We start from the raw sequence: 14,181 nt of genomic DNA on the forward strand, positions 1-14,181 counted from the left end.
GGTCCTTTTGTTTCGGCCACACTGGTGCAGCTGCTCTGACAACAACCACTTCAACGTGGGGACATTTTGACACAGCTGAGAAAACAAACCATTACATCTTCACCTTTTAAAAACACATCCCTGAATGATGTGCCAAGGAGACATTGCAGGCTAGCTGCTTTTATCCCAGAACTGCCCCTCCTCCCCGCTCTCCCCTTCTGGGGAGGGAAGAGGCTGGGGACAGGGACGAGGGAGGCAGGGGTGGTCAGGACTTGGCGGGAGGAAGGAAGGGGAGATCAGACCTGCGGCGGGAACGGGGGCTGCGTTTCGCACAGCGCCTGGTAATTTTCAAAAGCAATTGGACATTTAGATGCGGCCATTTCACAACTCTCCCATCAAAACAGCCGTGTCAAAATGCCCTCCTCTGCTTCAGACAAAGGAAATGAACAACAGGAAGACCTGAACAGCACAGGGCTTCTGCCCCTTGAGAGCTCAGCGCCACCACCAGTGGGGAAAGGCAGGACAGGAAGAGAAGCAAATTGCTATTACGCTGCTGGCAGCTGCTGCAGCAGCAAAGGGGCCCGGGTGGAACAGGACAGAGCGACTGACCTCTGGGGGGCGGGGGCGGGGCGGGGGGCTGGGAAGGACTCCCAGGGAGCTCTAGCAATAGGATAGAATGACTGAGGGTAGCAAAGGGTGGTTAAGGGCCGTGTCATTTGTGCTCTCCTGGAACTGGGAGTGCTCCTGACCACCCACTGCAATGAACCTGATTGTTCCCATCTTACGGATGAGGAGACTAAGGCATCCAGAGATGGAGGGGCTGCCCCAAGGCAGCACGGCTAGTGGCAGAGCCAGAATCAGAAATCAGGTCCAGCCATATCAAAGGTCAAGTTCAAGGCTGACGCCAGGGCTCACTAGGCTGATCCTCCACCTGCGGCGCCGGCACCCTGGGTTCTAGTCCCGGTTGAGGCGCCGGATTCTGTCCCGGTTGCTCCTCTTCCAGTCCCGGGAGGGCCCGGGAGGGCAGTGGAAGATGGCCCAAGTGCTTGGGCCCCGCACCCTCATGGGAGACCAGGAGGAGACACCTGGCTCCTGGCTTCAGATGGGCGCAGTGCACCAGCCGTAGCGGCCATTTGGGGAGTGAACAAATGGAAGAAAGACCTTTCTCTCTGTCTCTCTCTCTCACTGTCTAACTTTGCCTGTCAAAAAAAAAAAAAAGGTCAAGTTCATCACTTCCACCCTCGCTGCACCCCGCTTCCCTCCCCCCCAGTCCCACTGAATGAACCAAGTCTGAGTGAGGGAGAAAGACCCCAGCCTCAGGCCTTCTCCTCTCATCACTACCAGCTGTTTCACCTTGGAAGGTCTGCTGACCCCAGCTGCCTCTCTAGCCTTGCTCTTCCGCCTTCATTCTCCTCCAGCACACAGCACTCAGTTAACTGCTGACCGTCTTTTATTGACTGGGTAAATGCAGAGTCAGCGTGTGTATAGGGCAGACACTGTTAGACCCATGGCCACAACAGTAAGAAATCAAGATTCCTCCTGCCACGGAGCTAACGGTGTTGAGGAGTCAGCTCCAAGCCCCATGGAGAATGCTCTGGACCGGGGGCAGGTGTGAGGAGGTGTGATGAGCAGGTGAGAGAGCAGAGGTGAGTGAGGATGGAGACAGGGGACACCCGGGCCAGGGAGAGCAGCCTGGGCTTGCATCTCGTGTGTGGGGAAACCACTGCACAGCTGGCCACAGGGAGCAAGGCAGGTCTGCAGAGGATGGACGTCGGGGACAGCAGGGAAGCCACAGGAGGCCACTGTCATAGTTCCCACGATGACGTATGATGGGAGTAAAGGTTGAGTCTGGGCCAGGGCAACAGACATATGGCTCTAATGAGTGGCAGACTGCTTCGTAAACTGTGCTGTCATGGGTGCCTGTGTGTGGTCAGTCATCACCACTCTCATGTCCCGCTCATGGCTGAACCTGCCCTACCCTCCTCGGCTGCTGCCACTTCATGCCTGTTTAACCACCTCATGGGCAAGGCGTGGGGTGCTTCATTCTCTGAGCCCGGAACAATTCAGCTTCCCTGACTCCTCTGAAGATGCTGTGTGGAGAGAGAGAGAGAGAGGAAAAAAAAATTACGCTCTTTAATGGAAATACTTTTCCTTCATTAAATGAAATCTCCAAAGCCCAGTAGCATTTTCGGTGCTTATATAAAGATGCCAGTGGGGATTTGAGGTTGAAAGTAGTATTTTTATACAAGTCGATGAAGATCTCAATAGGAAAGAAAGAACACTCTTCACATCTAAATTCCTCCAGCATCGGGCAAGACAGATCCTGGGCTCAGGGCTGGGATCACATTACTCCCAGCCCTGCCAGGCAACTCTCTCCTGAAGCACTTGGAGCACTCATATATATTGGTTCTCTGCTTGAGGAAATTGCATTAATAGCATCTTTCCAAGTTTGTGAACCATTGAACTTGAATTTTTGTCTGCACTTCAGCTCTGATTACTCTGTGTGACATCTCAGTTAGTTGTAGGACTAAGCATATATGTGCGTGTGTCTGCACACATGTCTGAGTACACAGAGACTGACACGTCTTATTTACTATATGAGGGTATGTCAAATGATTTGTAGAACAATGGGGCTAAAATAGAAGCTTATTTTGGCGCAAAAAGAATTGAAACCCATGTATCATTTCTTTCACGATATATATTTCTCATCATCTTTGTGAGGACCCCTTGTATGCATGAATTTCAATTTTTTTGCACGAAAAAAAGTTATCTTCTAATCCTATTTTCCATGAACATTCTGAAATGCAGTGTAGGTCAAGCATAAACTTTCCCCTTGAGGGGTCAGAGGAAAGAATGGTATCTGGAGATAGGATGGGCTTGAGTTCCAGTCCTGATTCGTGCTAGTTGGGTGGCCCCACCGAGACTTGGATCATAAAGCATGTAGCATACCTGATATTTAATAATTGCTCAGAACCTGTTCCTCTTCAGCCCACCTCCTAACTGACCGGTATATTCTACCTGTTAGAAGCCTTCTCCATCCCCCAAATCTAATGGCTTAAAATGATCATTGTCTATAGCCTGAAATCTGACCACTGTGTCTGCTCTAGTGTATCCGAGCCTTTAGCTGGCGTGGCTCCAACAGCTAATGCTTACAGATGGAAAAACAGGATGAGAACAGGCATAGGGTGGGGGTAGCAGCTATGTCACAAGTTAAGGAACAGCTCTTTTCTAAGCACTTCCATTGCACCAGGTTGGGAGTGAGGGAAAAAACTGGAAGGCTTTAAATCCATGAGACCCTTAGACAGCAATAAAACCATTTCAGGGACAGAATGTATGTTCTTCAACAACAATCCATGGCCTAGGCCCCTTGGGTGACATCGGCCCTTACCTGCCTGGACCTCAGCTCTCATCTGAGAGGCAGAGACTTGCACCTGTCTTGCAGGACTGAAGTGCTGTGCCTAGCAGCCGGCTTATGCTCTAAGAGGAGGCTCAGTTCCCTGCTCTGCCTGGTAGCATCCCAGTGTACGCCCCTGCAGCCCGCATTGCTGGGAAAGCAGCAGAGGGTTCTTATTGCGACTAACAGTCAGGCTGAACTCTCACCTTTCACTGTGGAAAAATCCATTACCAGAGCAGTCATTTGTCAAAGCCAACTGTTTAGCTGCTTTAATTTACATATTTATCAAGTTTGATGAGAATGTATTGTCTTCGACTTTCAACCCAGCTTTCACCTCTCCTTGCCCTCTCTTTCTGGGGAAACTGTTTTTGTTGTCCTTGTTGCAAAAGGGCACTGCGTAATTCAATTTGCATTTGCTAATAAGCCTGAAAGTGAACCTGGAGAGGAATTTCTGGAGGCCTAGAGTGGTGGATTCCAAAGGCACAGCACATGTTGGGGGAAGCCTGGGCACCTAATTCTAGCCTGATATACTCGTTCAGCCACAGGGCAACCAATAACTACAACTGTCCCACACGTATCTATTGAGCACCTGCTGTCTGTCAGGCACTGGGGATACCAATTGTGAAAAAGACAGGAAAGGTCATGGCTCTCCTGTTGCTGACATCCTAGTGACCTCAGCTTCTGCATCTGTAAGATCAAGCAATTGGGTCAAGCGACCTCTAAGTATCAACAAGCTATTGTTTTTGAAAACTTAACTATGTATCAGGTCTTATGTATGTATGGACCTGATGCAATATCTCATTCAATTTTTTTTAAAGATTTATTTATTTATTTGAAAGGAAGAGTTACAGAGAGGCAGAAGTAGAGAGAGACAGAAAGAGAAAGGTCTTCTATTCCATGGTTCACTCCCCAGATGGTTGCAACGGCCAGAGCTGTGAGATCTGAAGCCAGGAGCCAGGAGCTTCTTCTGGGTCTCCCACGTGGGTTCCAGGGCCCAAGCACTTGGGCCATCTTCCACTGCTTTCCCAGACCACAGCAGAGAGTTGGATCTGAAGTAGAGCAGCCGGGATTCCAACCGGTGCCCATATGGGATGCCGGCACTGCAGGCTGTGGCTTTACCTGTTACACCATATCACTAGCCCCCTCATTTAATTTTTATAAGATCTCTAGAAAGTTGATACTATTGTTACCCTCAGTTTTCAGCTGAGGAAGATTCCAGAGTTCAAGGTCACATCAACCCATGTGCCAGGACTTGGATTTGACAGTCCTTCTGTCTGACTCCAGGATTCAAGTTTGTAACCACAAAGCCTGGCTTGATCTTTCTCCTCTAATAGTTTTTGAACTCCAGGATGGCAGGGACAGTGTCTAATTCCTCTCTGTGCCCTGACATACCAGCCCAACGTTCGCCATGCAATCAATGTTAGCAGCATATGGAATTTAACCGAAAAAGAAAGTGGGTAGTCCCCAGCCTTCTTGTCTCTCGGGCCTTGGCTCTGTCCCATTCTTAGCCATCTCAGTCAGTCTGTTGTAGCAGATGCTGTGTGCACTGTCTGCAGCCCCTTCGGGACCCAGAGTTCCCAGGAATGAAGGTGGCCGACAGCTCACTGGGACCTGCACTCAACCTTGGCTGAGGCTATGCAGCTGCCTTGGATCCTCCCACATCCAGTGTCTGTCAATGCAGGGCACAAAGCCGACCCCTTTGCCCCCTCAAACAAACCAAAAGGGCCTCCTGGGGCCGAGAGCACCAGGTAGCACTGATTCAAGTTGTTGTTTTGTCTGCCCCAACTCTGATTGACTTGTACCTGTCACAGCGTTCTCAAGAACAATCCGAGGGAAGCTTGACCTTGGGAGTCACAGAGTCTCTGAGTCACTTTCCTGGGGACCCTGACTTCAGCAGATATTCTGAGTGGGTGGCTCTGAGTCTACCTTTCATAGAGTGCTAGGATCCAGACAGTGACAGGAAGGGCCCTCCTGCCGTTAGCTCGCCCCCAAGCTGTGAGGCCAGCCCTCTGTCAAGGAGGCTTGAGAACTGCAGCAGCCTGTCAGAAGAGGGGGCTCTGCGCTGCTCCTGAGACGGTGAAGGTGAGGGCCTCTCACCCGGCCTGAGCCACCTGCAGCTCAGGCCGGCTGCTTCTCTACTTTCCCACTTCCCTGGCAGGCATCTGCTGGGCACTTTCTAGGTAGCCTGAAAGTTGGTGTTCTATGCCGGGGCAGGTGGAGCTGCCTCCAGCTCTCTCTAGCTGCGCGGCCTGGGGCAGGTCACTTGTCTCCAGGGTGAGAGTGTTCCCAGGGACCCACAGGCTGTGCGTGTGTGATGCGAGCCTCTGTGAGTCAGAGATCCCGCTGCTCGTTAAAGCCAGAAGAGCGGTTTTCACGCCTCCTAAGAACATCCGCGCACTACTTTTTCAAGACTACGAGATGCACCAGAAAAACTCCTGGCCAGAAGGCCAGCGCTTCCCTTCTGGGGAGCACTTCCTCACCACGAGCCCACTTGTCCCAGGCCTCACTCCTCTCCCCTCCCAGCTCGCCAAGCACGGAAGACTCCACCCTCAGCCCTGCAGCACAGGGACTGCACCGCCCAGACAGCAGATTTTAGACCACGGGCGATGTGAGCCTAGGGGAAGGCCTGTGATGGGAGCAAGGGCTGATGGGATCAAGAGGTCAGGGAACTTAAAATAAACTTTGCTAACGCCTCTGTTTTCCCAGCATGGCCCCGAGGCTCGGGAGAGCAGATGCTGGGCAGTGGGCAGAACAGATCTGAGTTGTTGTAGCTCCTGGTCCTGCCTGACCAAGTCAGCAAATGATTTATGACCAGGTGAGGGGTCCAGACAATAAACTGCGAGTTCACAGGAGCCGGAGGGCACTGTGGCCTGGACTTTACCTGGAGATGCTTTTGAAAGGAGTTACAGCAAAGGTAGGGAGTGTGGGAAATTGAAGAATTGCTTGGGAAGAGAATGACAAGGTCAGTTGAATAGGCAGAGTATTCTTGTAGCAGAGCGGTTCTTACCCAGGGACTAGTTTGCTTCCAAGGAGATGTGGGGTGTTCAGTAATGTCTGAGGCTAGTTCTGCTCATCATGCCGGGGAAGGGGGGTTGTTTGCATGGATCCTGGCAGGCAGAGGCTAAGATGCGGTTCAGTGTCCCACAGCGCACAGCTCAGTGTTCCCACAACCAGCAGTTTATCCAGCTTGCAACGTCCACGGATGAGGCTGAGGAACCCCATGGCTGTGACTCGTCACTCAATAAATGACAATGCTATTATCGGTGAAGTCATTCAGCAGGGGCATAAAGTCTCTCACTTAAGGTTTGTAAACAAGGGAACTAAGGGTCAGAGTGAGAGAGTAGGTTGTTCAAGGCCTCACAGGCTGTGATCTGTAGACCCTGTCCCGAGCCCTGGATGCCCAGGCATTCTATTTGAGCACCTCAGGGTACAGACACAGGCGGCAGCATCCTGCCCAGGTCCCCTTCCCCAGCTCGTTCCTCCTGTTAGGTTCACTCCGCACTCGGCATGGCTGAGCTATCCCTGAATGTCTTGGACTTCATCAGGTCACATCTTGATCCAGTGCATCTACTGGTTTTTCATGGCTTCCAAGAAAGTTCTGTCGATCCTCCTAAACCCTTCATTTTTTCATAAAAATGATTGACAGGTTAGCCTGCACCTTGGCCATCTCTCTCTTACAATTTCCAAGCCCGTTCCCTCTTTCTTGTCAGTGTCAACAGCAGAGCGGCAGTCTCATGTTACCTGCAGCGTGACTTGCTCTGTGCCCATTAACTCAGACAAGACACAGCGTGCACACCAGAGCTGGCCTAGGACACGTCCTGGATGAATGTTCATTTCTTCCAGAGACTTGAAGCTGAGTGGGAGTAAGCCAGACGGCGAGATGGAGGCTGGCTGAGGGGAAAACAGGCACCCAGTGTGGAGGTGGGGGAGAACAGGTCGTGTCTGGGAAAGGGCCAAGAGTGAGCTGAGACTAGGGCCTGCGGAAGGGCTTGGAGAGCTGAGGGCTCCCAGGCTGCCAGAGACCGAGGACTGGGGCTCAGGGAGCTGGGCTCCCCCTGAGGACAGTGGAGAGCTGCCAAAGAGTTCTCAGCACTTTAGAAAGACTCAGGAGAAGGTGGACTGGCAAGGGTGGTGCTGCTGCCATTTCTGGGGACCAGGGACGAGGCTTATCTGGTCCTGAGTGCACCTGCAGACAGACACGAGCTAACTGTGCTGTTGTGGCTACCAGCATCTCTTATTTCTTCAGCTTAGTAATAGCATGGACCTGTTTGATCCTGGGATTATTGGAGCAAAGACTGCAGCTTGTCTGCTGTAGAAACCAGCCAGAGGGTATTTCTCAACTTTATGATGCCTTCAAAAGTCATGAAGTCAAGAAAATGAAAAAGTCTTAGGTGTCAGGAAAGAAAGAGGGAGGGAGGGATGGAGGGAGGGAGGGACAGGACAAACAAAATAAAGGAAGATTCTCCCATCATGGCGTTCGCATTTGTCTCACGGTTCCACATCTCCTTCATTCGTCACAGTACAGCTCACTTCCCACAAGTTACGGTCAGAGTTACTGTCAGGAGAGATGGGAAAACAAAACTCATGCTGTGAACCTCTGAGATATGTTTGTCCTCAGAGGGCCCAGCCAGTGCTCTTGGGAGCCTGTTGGCATCTGCTGGCACCTTTGCAAGTTACAGATCCATTGATAATTGGGCAAACAGATGGAGTCTTCTCTCCATCTTGGCACTTACACTGCGGTGTTGTTCTTCAGTCAAGGTCAGCATCAAGGGGCCAGCGTTGTGGCGTGGCATAATCTGCCTGCAACACCGGTGTTGCACACGAGCACTGGTTCTCTTCCAGGATGCTCTGCTTCCTATCCAACTCTCTGCGATCACAACCAGGGAAGGAGTAGAGGATGGCCCAGGGACCTGGGCCACTGAACCCATAAGGGAGGCCCGGATGGAGTTCCTGGCTCCTGGCTATGGCGTGGTCCAGCCCCAACTGTTGCAGCCATTTGGGGAATGAACCAAGATTGCTCTTTTTCTCTTTGTAACTGCCTTTCAGGTTAATAAATAATCTTTTTAAAAGTCAGCATCAATAAATAAGATGCAAAGTTATTTAAGTTCTACATATCAACTAGGGGGAAATGTAATTTTTTTCTAGGGAGAGTCTATTGTGTCTCTACTGATGTCTAATAAATTACAACAGAATTTAACTTCCTAAAACTATAAACACCTGTTCCCTCTGAGCTTCTGTAGGCGAGGAATGCAGGAGCAGTGGGGTCGAGTGGTTCTGGTGTGGGGTCTCTCGTGAGGTTGCATTAACTCTTGACCAGGGCTGCAGAATCCTCCTTCCAGCCCACTCCTGTGGCTCTGGCAGATCGAAGTCCTTCTTGGCTGCTATATGCATACGTCACCACCTCAGTGTGGAGGCCTCTTCACCGTGCGGGCCTGAGTGCCCCCGCGACATGGTAGTCGGCTTCCCCGGGAGTGAGCGAGTCAAGAGAGAGGGAGGGCACACCCAAGATGGAAGCGATGGGCTGTTTATAGCTGAATCACAGAAGTGACTTCCATAACATTCTGTTCATTAAAAACACATCTCGAAACGCAGCCCACACTGAAGGGAAAGAGAGCTAATCCCCACCTCTGGAGGGGAGGGGATTAACAAAGAATTTGTGGATGTATTTGTCAAACCACCACAACAACCTTATGTAATCTTCAAGAGCCAATATGACAAAATAGTTAAGGAACTACATTTGGGATTATGAAAACCTGGGGTTGGGCTGGGCGTTGTGGTGCAACAGGTTAAACTGCCGCCAGGGAGGCCTGCATCCCATGTCAGAGTGTCTGGGACCCAGTCCACCTCTGTTTCTGGCACAGCTTGCTGCCAATGTGCCTAGAAGGTGGTAGATGATGGCCCAAGCACTTGCATTCCTGCCAACCACATGGGAGACCCAGAGTTCCTGATTCTCAGCTTCAGCCTAGCACAGTCCTGGCTATTATATGTATTTAGTGAGTGAACCAAATGTGGATGGAAGATCTCTTTCTCTCTCTCTCTTTATCTCTCTCTCTTCCTGCCCCCCACATTTCAAATAAATTATAAGACACTTTTAAAAGTAAATAAAAAATTAAAATAAAAACAAAAAAAAATCCTGTGGTTAGACTTGGCTCCCATATTTGCCACTTACTCAAGTTTAGGCAAGAGAAAACTAAAAACAGTAGATGTCTCATTGAGGTGCTGGGAGTTAAATAAGGGGCAGGCATTGTGGCACAGTTGCTTGTGACCCCAGCATCCCATATTAGAGCACTTGGTTCAAGTCCCAGCTGCTCCACTTCTGATCCAGCTCCCTACTAATGTGCCTGGGAAGGCAGTGGGCGATGGCCCAAATACTTGGGCCCCTGCACCTAAGTGAGAGTTCCTGGATAGAGTTTCCTGGCTCCTGGCTTCAGCCTGGCCCTGATGTTGCTGTTGAGGCCATTCGGGGAATGAACCAGCAGAGAGAAGATCTCTGCCCCACCCCCTGTCACTCTACCTTTCAGATAAACAAACAAACAAACAAACAAACATCTCTTTTTTGAAAATAAGAGAATTAAGTAAGGTCATGTATGTGAAATTCCTGGCACAAATCAATAAATGTTACTTAATCACTGTCATAAGGGGATAATACTATTGTCCTCTTTCACAAAAGACAGCATAGCATAGAGATTGAAGACACAGCTTGTGGAATCAGACCGCCTGGGTTAGGAGCCTGGTTCTGCCACTCATTAGCTGTGAAGACTCAGGCGAGTCACTTCCTCGCTCCTGGCTTTGGTTTTCTGTAAAGCAAAGATAATGATGGTCCCTGGTCACCTAAGAATTGTTCATTAGATATTTTATAAATGAGAAAAGAGTAGATGATGAATATGAAGACCAAGAGGAGCCTGTGGGGTGTGTGTGTGTGTGTGTGTGTGTGTAGTAGGGGCTGGGGTGCATGCACCCTCATGTGTTAGGGATGCTGACAAAGCATATTTGACTTCAGATACCCCAGGCTTGCTGGGGAGCCTCCTGGGGCCACCTGGGTTCCCTCTGAGTGTGCACTTGTATCCTTGAGCCTGCCAACTTCTGTGAACGCTCCAATTTTTACCATCCCTTATGGGCTTCTCAGTCTCATTGTCTGCAATTCTGTTCCACCCCGGCTTTGTCTAAGCATCCTTCCTTCTCCATCCCTGCTGCCTCTACCAAGAGTATGTTTAATTGGCTTTGCAAGGAGTCTTGGGACTTGGTGACAAGAGGGGGTGAGGGTGGTATCATGTCACACCACCTCCGAGCTGCTACATTCCCTTAAATTGATTTTGCAAATGAAAGCTAAAAGCTAAGCAAAGGCGCCCCATCCATTTTGCCTAAAGATGATTATAATGCTCTTTTACGGCCTCCTAAATGACAAAGCAATTTGTTACCTGCCTGCATCAACATTTGCTTATATTAGCACCCGAGATGCTTGATTTTTATTAGCCCCACGTTATCATTTTATGAAGACACAGGGGCTCAGTAAAATTAGTGTGCAAATAGAATGCCCATTTTGCATTTCCCTGTGGTCAGCAGAAATGCTGAATGCAATTGAGTTGATAGTGGGTCAGGGGAGACATCCATACAGTTAGCCTTCACCGAGGGCCTCCCTAACGCCATTTATCATTTCTGAGCTGCTGGAGTAGATGTGGTCAGTGTTAGACAGTGTTTTTTTAAGGGCTTGGTGTTGTTCTCTTTATTTTTAAGTGAAAAGCAATATAAATACTAAGACAGTAGCTCAATTTCCTTCAGCACTAAGGGATGGAAGCAAACTCTCTCGCGTATATTGTCAGTGAAGTGCTGTGGATGTGGGATCTTATATTGTTGTTAGTGGGTCCAAGAGGAGACGGACAGGGAGGTGAAAGGGACAGTAGCTGGGAGCCAGGGCTTGGCTCTGCACCACTAGATGCACAGATGCATGGCCCTAGGCCTGCCCTTCGTTTTGTGAGTGTCAGTTCTATCACCTGTAAAGTGAGGGCAATGCTGTCCACCTCAGAGAGGAATGATGAAGTGGGGTAATATGTGGCTGCCTTTCTTTAGAAACCATGATCTATACAGGTTTTTTTTTTTGTTTTTTTTTTTTTTTTTTTATTCAACAGCCTGTTCTCAAGCACGTACTCCATGCAAGGTTCTGGGAAAGACGTTAGAAATGTACCCTTAAGGAGCTTGTGTTCAGTCCAGGGAGAGTTCAAGGTGTCTAAATCCTCTTTTAAAACACAAAGTTCTTCAGTACGAGTGAGTCTTCTCTCTCTTTCTCTCTTTGTACCTAGAGGTATCTAGCACAGAACTGAACACCGAGTGCGTTCTCAAGAATATATTTTGGTACTGTTGCATTTCTTGCTACCTTTCAGGTGCGCCTAATGGACCAAGCAAGTGGCAAACCTTCAGAACCAGGTTTGACAGGGTGATGTCATCTGCTGCAGTCTCTGGGGCTGGGGCATCAGCTGTGGGGATGGATGATGAACCACATTCAACACAACAGCCTGTTCCTAGCATGTCAGGAGAAAGTCTGTCTGCTACCCCTACCCACCCACTCCTCCTGGAATCCCTCACTCGACCCTCTCAGTGTCTCCTTCAGGCCGTTTTTCTGTTCTGTGTTGATCTACTTTTCTGCAAATAGCTATAGACTCTCTCCCTTCCCCTTCTTTCTGGGAATGTTGCTCTTAGCTACAGCTTTTGTCTAATAATATCTTTGTGCAAGAGTTAAATGTTATTATATAAGTTAGAGAGGCAGACTGAGCTTGGGTTCTGATTTGGGGCTATATTTTCCTATTTGTATAATTATTTTATTTAATACTAGATATAAAGATATTGGTAAGTGTCTGGATTTTGTTTTCTTCCTTTCTTTAATGTTTAACTATTTCTTTTGCTTACTTGAAAAGCAGAACAAGAGGGAGGATGGAGTGGGAGAGGGAAAGACAGATAGCAAGTAGATGTAAGATCTCTCTCTTTCTATGTGTATGTGTGTGTATTTGCTTTACAAATAGAATGAAAATAAATAAACTACAAAATTTTTAAAAGAGAATTTGTTTTGGTGCAAACCATTTTGAAATTCACGCATAGCTTTTTCATAATATACATTTTCCATAAACTTTATGAAGACTCAAAATAAAACCTCTCCAAGTCTCCATTTCTGTCTCTTTAAAGGGAATCGCTATGTTGCAGTAGGATTAATAATCATGTATATAGTGTGCCTGACACAAAAGAAGCTAATTAAATAGCAGCTGCTACTATTACTATTACAAATAGCAATAGCTGTCTTCTTTATCATTCTCCCAATGCCTACCGTGCAGCCTGCACTGTGCAAGCTTGTTCAGGCATCACACCTTAGGAAGTACACATTGCTATCCTAGTTTATAGACTCGAAAATTGAAAGTCAGAGAGGATTCACATTTGTCTGTGTTCACAGTCAGTGGATCTGGGATTCAGCCTCACTCATATGGCTTCCTTGAGTTATTGTAAATGTTACATATTAATAGAGCATGATCAGTTGCACTAAGGAAAGGCAATGTGGTCTTTTAATTTTAGGCACCTAGGAACATAACTTAATTAGTCTGCAATGCCTGGGCTTTAATGGTTCTAATCCAGTGATTTAAAAGAGAAATGTGAAGGGGCTGGTGTTGTGGTGTAGCATTTTAAGCCACTACCTGTAATGCAGCATCCCATATGAGCGCCAGTTCAAATCCCAGCTGCTCCATTTTGGATCCAACTCTCTGATAATGCACCAAGGAAAACAGTGGAAGATGGCAAAGTACTTGGGCCCCTACCACCCATGTGGGAGACCCAGGTGGAATTCTAGGCTCCTGGTTGGAGTTTCAGGATCTTGGCTGTGGCCTGTCCCAGCTCTGGTCATTGGGGCCATTTGGGGAGTGAACCAGCAGATGGAAGATATCTCTCTCTCTCTAACTTTCAAATAAATAAACATTTTTAAAAGAGAGAAATATGAAGCATCCCAACCATTCTGCATCCCATCTCTCCCCTGCACCAGCTCCTAGCCTCAGCTTAGCAATCCTCTCCCCTTTTTTCTTACAGACAATCTCCAGGAAGGGGCAGAGCAGAAGGTAGTCTTCATCACAGGGCGCATCCACCCTGGGGAAACACCTTCTTCATTCGTGTGCCAAGGTGAGTTGCAAGATTTCCTGGGAGTCCCGTGCCCACCCCAGCGTCCAGCCGGGGCACTGTGATGATCTCTGCGCCAGCACCAGCAGGTGCAGAGAACTGGACTGGACGGGAGTTCTCTTCACTTCTGAGAGAGGCTCCACCTGATCCCTGCGAGGTTATTTTCCATAAATGCTCACTGAGTAGACATGGGCATGGATGAATGGAAGCACGGATAAATGAGCAGGCAGAGCTGAGTTAGTTCTTTCATACGGTTATCCATGTTCCTTGGCTTTTCTTGTCTCTAGGGGTTTGCAACACCAACACGTCTAGACCCTGGTCAATGTGTGTGTTGGTAGAAGGACTGTGAAGTGGGGAGACAAGGACTGAAAACTGTCTGCTAATTCACTCAGTCACTTAACAAACAACTCTGATATACCTTCCATGAGCACAAGCAGCTTGTCATCAGACAACAGAAAGTAAACAAGACATAATTTCTCTGCTGAAGTGTATCCCTTTATAATTGCATTTTTATTTGTTATCGCACACTTAAACCACACAAAATGTATATTTAATTAGCCAGATACAGTCAGCAATATGCATATATTTAATAAACAAGATATAAATAATAGCATGATGAATGCCCAGGTACTCAACAGTTTAAGAAACACAATATTATCTGT

General features: G+C 48.4%; 1 protein-coding gene across 2 annotated transcripts in view; it reads left to right on the forward strand.

Annotated features, from left to right (window-relative positions):
- LOC100353437 (AGBL carboxypeptidase 4) overlaps positions 1 to 14,181 on the forward strand; it is a 669,119-nt gene that overhangs the window by 509,311 nt on the left and 145,627 nt on the right. For both annotated transcript variants that reach the window (XM_070078541.1, XM_070078542.1), the window contains exon 4: positions 13,433 to 13,522. In XM_070078541.1, coding sequence (XP_069934642.1) covers positions 13,433 to 13,522 — 90 coding nt within the window. The remainder of the gene's footprint in view (positions 1 to 13,432; positions 13,523 to 14,181) is intronic.

The sequence above is a fragment of the Oryctolagus cuniculus genome, chromosome 7 (assembly GCF_964237555.1).
Source record: "Oryctolagus cuniculus chromosome 7, mOryCun1.1, whole genome shotgun sequence".
Taxonomy (NCBI): domain Eukaryota; kingdom Metazoa; phylum Chordata; class Mammalia; order Lagomorpha; family Leporidae; genus Oryctolagus; species Oryctolagus cuniculus.